This window comes from Arachis ipaensis, chromosome B9 (genome assembly GCF_059453495.1).
Source record: "Arachis ipaensis isolate K30076 ecotype BB chromosome B9, ASM5945349v1, whole genome shotgun sequence".
NCBI classification, from domain to species: Eukaryota; Viridiplantae; Streptophyta; class Magnoliopsida; order Fabales; family Fabaceae; genus Arachis; species Arachis ipaensis.
In genome coordinates this window covers 75,254,404-75,258,244 of record NC_142444.1, presented here as the reverse complement: position 1 = coordinate 75,258,244, position 3,841 = coordinate 75,254,404, and the positions used below count along the sequence as shown (strand labels likewise).

Below are 3,841 nucleotides of genomic sequence, written 5' to 3'. Positions count from 1 at the left end.
TTAGCTGAGATGGTAGTTCACTCTCTTCTCATCCAGTGAGTCTCCCAAGTAATGCTTGAGTCTATGGCCATTCACAGTGAATGTTCTTTGTATTTTGTCTTCCATGAGCTCTACATGACCATAAGGTGAAACTTTGAGAATGGTGAAGGGTCCAGACCATCGAGACTTAAGCTTCCCTAGGAAAAACTTAAGTCTTGAATTGTACAGCAGCACTCTTTGTCCTTCTGTGAACTCTCTCCTTGCTATCTTTTGATCATGCCACCTCTTTGTGTTTTCCTTGTAAATCTTTGCATTGTCATAGGCTTGATTTCTGAATTCTTCCAGCTCATTGAGTTGCATTAATCTTTTTTCTCCAGCGGCTTGATCATCAAAATTTAGCATTTTTAGAGCCCATAATGCTCTATGTTCAAGCTCAACTGGTAAATGAAAAGGTTGTCCTATAGGTCCATAAAGCATCATCTAGCTTTTTAGACCAATCCTTTCTTGAGCTTCCAACAGTTTTTTCAAGAATTCTTTTGAGCTCCCTGTTTGAAATCTCAGCTTGTCCGTTGGTCTGTGGATGATATGGAGTTGTCACTTTGTGTTTCACTCCATATTTAGAGAGGAGTGCTTCAAGTTTCCTGCTGCAGAAGTGTGTTCTTCCATCACTAATGAGGGCTCTTGGGACTCCAAATCTGCTGAAGATATTCCTCCTCAAGAAGCTCATCACAACCTTGTTGTCATTTGTTGCTGTGGCTATGGCTTCTATCCACTTTGACACATAATCTACAGCCACCAATATATAATTGTTTGAGTAGGAAGATGGGAAAGGTCCTATAAAGTCAATCCCCACACATCAAATAATTCTAACTCCATTATAAACCTCTGTGGCATCTCACTTTTCTTGGGTAGATTGCCAACCCTTTGTCATTCATCACACATTGATACCAACTCCTTTGCATCCTTAAATATGGTTGGCCAATAGAACCTACATTATAGCACCTTGGCTGCAGTTCTTTCCCCACTGAAATGGCCTCCATAGGCAGATCCGTAGCATTGCCAAAGCACTTCCTGCCCTTCTTCATGGGAAATACACCTTCTCAAGATCTCATCAGCACATTTTTTGAACAAATAGGGCTCATCCCAAATGTAGTGTTTAGCATCTTTGATTAGCTTTCTCCTCATATGTTTGTTGATGTTAGTTGGTAGTTTCCCAATAGCCTTGAAATTGGCTATGTCCGCGAACCAAGGGGCTTCTTGTATCATCATTAACTGCCCATCAGGGAAGCTCTCATTCACTACAAATTGGTGTGCCTCATCTTCGTTTTGTGGGATCCTTGATAGGTGGTCAGCCACCTTGTTCTCTGCTCCACTCCTATCTTTTATTTCAATGTCAAACTCTTGGAGTAGCAGGATCCACCTTATTAGTCTAGGTTTGGACTCTTGTTTGGTAAGCAAATATTTGAGTGCTACATGATCAGTGAACACAATTACTTTAGAGCCAATAAGATATGATCTAAACTTATTAAAAGCAAAGACAATGGCAAGTAATTCCTTTTCTGTAGTGGTATAGTTCCTTTGATTCTCATTGAGGACTTTGCTGGCATAATAAATAACATGCACTAATTTGTCCCTCCTCTGTCCTAAAACAGCACCAACAGCAAAGTCAGATGCATCACACATCAACTCAAAGGGTAAATCCCAGTAAGGTGGTGCTATGATAGGTGAAGAGGAAAGCTTGTTCTTAAGCTCTTCAAAGGCTAGCATACAATCTTTATCAAAAACAAAAGGTACATTAGAGACAAGTTGGTTGCTCAAAGTTTTGGCAACCTTTGAGAAATCTCTAATGAACCTCTTGTAGAAGCCAGGACGTCCTAGAAAACTTCTAACTGCCTTGACATTGCAAAGTGGGGGTAACTTTACAATCACCTCCACCTTAGCCTTGTCCACCTCTATGCCTCTTTTTGAGATCTTGTGGCCAAGAACCACCCCCTCTGTAACCATAAAATGACATTTTTCCCAGTTCAAAACAAGGTTGGTTTCTTAGCATCTCTTTAGCACCAAGGCTAAGTGGTGCAAGCAGTTAGAATATGAATCACCAAATACAAAAAAGTCATCCATAAACACTTCAATAAATCTTTCAATCATGTCTGAGAATATGGAGAGCATGCACCTTTGGAATGTTGCAGGTGCATTGCACAATCCAAAGGCATTCTCCTATAAGCAAAAACACCATAGGGACAGGTAAATGAGGTCTTTTCTTGGTCCTTGGGGTCTTCAACTATTTGGCTGTAACCAGAGTAACCGTCTAAGAAGCAATAATATTCATGTCCTGCTAGTCTTTCCAGCATCTGATCCATGAAAGGTAGGGGGAAGTGATCCTTCTTGGTGGCTTCATTAAGCTTCCTATAATCAATGCACATGCGCCATCCGGTCACTGTTCTTGTAGGTATCAGCTCATTCTTCTCATTTGGTACAACAGTGATCCCTCTTTTTTTAGGGACTACTTGCACCGGGCTTACCCAAGGGCTGTCTGAGATAGGATAAATCACCCCAGCTTGCCACAATTTCAACACCTCTTTTTGGACTACTTCATTCATGGTTGGGTTCAATCTTCTTTTCTGCTGCCTTGAGGGCTTGGCACGTTCCTCAAGCAAGATTTTGTGCATACACATTGAAGGACTGATTCCGTTCAGTCTGCAAGTGTCCATCCTATAGCATCTTTGTGTTGCTTCATCACATGAATAAGCTCCTCTTGCTCCACACTCAAGCTTGCATTGATGATCACTGGGTAAGTGTTGTTGTCACCCAAGTATGCATACTTTAAGCTTGGAGGCAGGGTCTTCAGCTCTAGTTTTGGTGCCTCCACTTCTTTGTTCAGCATGATTGTATTCTTTGTGGTTTCTTGTGATAATTCACCACCTTCTGCTTGTTGATCTAGCTCCATAATCTCTTCACATTGTTCTTCCTCTAAAACTCCTTAAACTATCTTTTCTATGGTATCTACCATCATGTACTCTCCTATGGATTCCTTGGGGTAACTCATTCCTTTGAAGACATTGAAGACCATCTTTTCTTCATGTAACCTCAAGACTAGTTCCCCTTTTTGAACATCAATAATGGCTCCAGCAGTAGCTAGGAATGGCCTTCCTAGGATGATTGATGTGTTGGCTTCTTCTTCCATATCTAGCACAACAAAGTCAGCTGGGAAAATAAACTCTTCCACTTTCACCAACAAATCCTCCACTACCCCATGAAGGAATTTAAATGTTCTGTCAGCCAATTAGAGTGCCATCCTTGTTGGTTTGGCTTCTTCAATCTTCATCCTTCTCATCATGGCCAAGGACATGAGATTGATGCTAGCCCCCAGGTCACACAATGCTTTTTCAATGGTGATATCACCAATGATGCATGGAATTTGAAAACTCCCAGGGTCTTTCATCTTCTGAGGAAGCTTCTTTTGTATGATAGCACTGCACTCCTCAGTTAGTATTATGGTTTCTTTCTCTCCCCAATTCCTCTTTCTTGTCATGAACTCCTTTAAAAATTTAGCATAGAGAGGCATTTGCTCTAATGCCTCAGCAAAAGGTATGTTGATCAGGAGCTTCTTGAAGATTTCTAGGAACCTTGAGAACTGGCTGTCTTTTCCATCTTTCCTTAGCCTTTGTGGATAGGGTGCTTGTGGCACATAAGGCTTTAGAACTAGTTTTGATGAGAGTGGTGTAGGGGTCTCTTCTTCTTTCTTGTTTTCAGGTTCCTTTGCAGCTTCTTTTCCTTGATTACTCCCATTTGGGGATGCTTCTTCTACAACTTTTTCACTTCTAAGTGTGATTGCCTTGCATTCCCCTCTTGGGTTGGCCAT

General features: G+C 41.3%; 1 protein-coding gene across 1 annotated transcript; it reads right to left on the bottom strand.

The window, feature by feature from the left end:
* LOC107615567 (uncharacterized) lies at nt 1-3,841 on the bottom strand. The gene is made up of 3 exons (XM_016317621.2): nt 3,454-3,841; nt 1,749-1,973; nt 1-416 (listed from the first exon to the last, which is right to left on the bottom strand). The coding sequence occupies exons 1-3, from the start codon at nt 3,839-3,841 to the stop codon at nt 1-3; spliced, it is 1,029 nt and encodes a 342-aa protein (XP_016173107.2).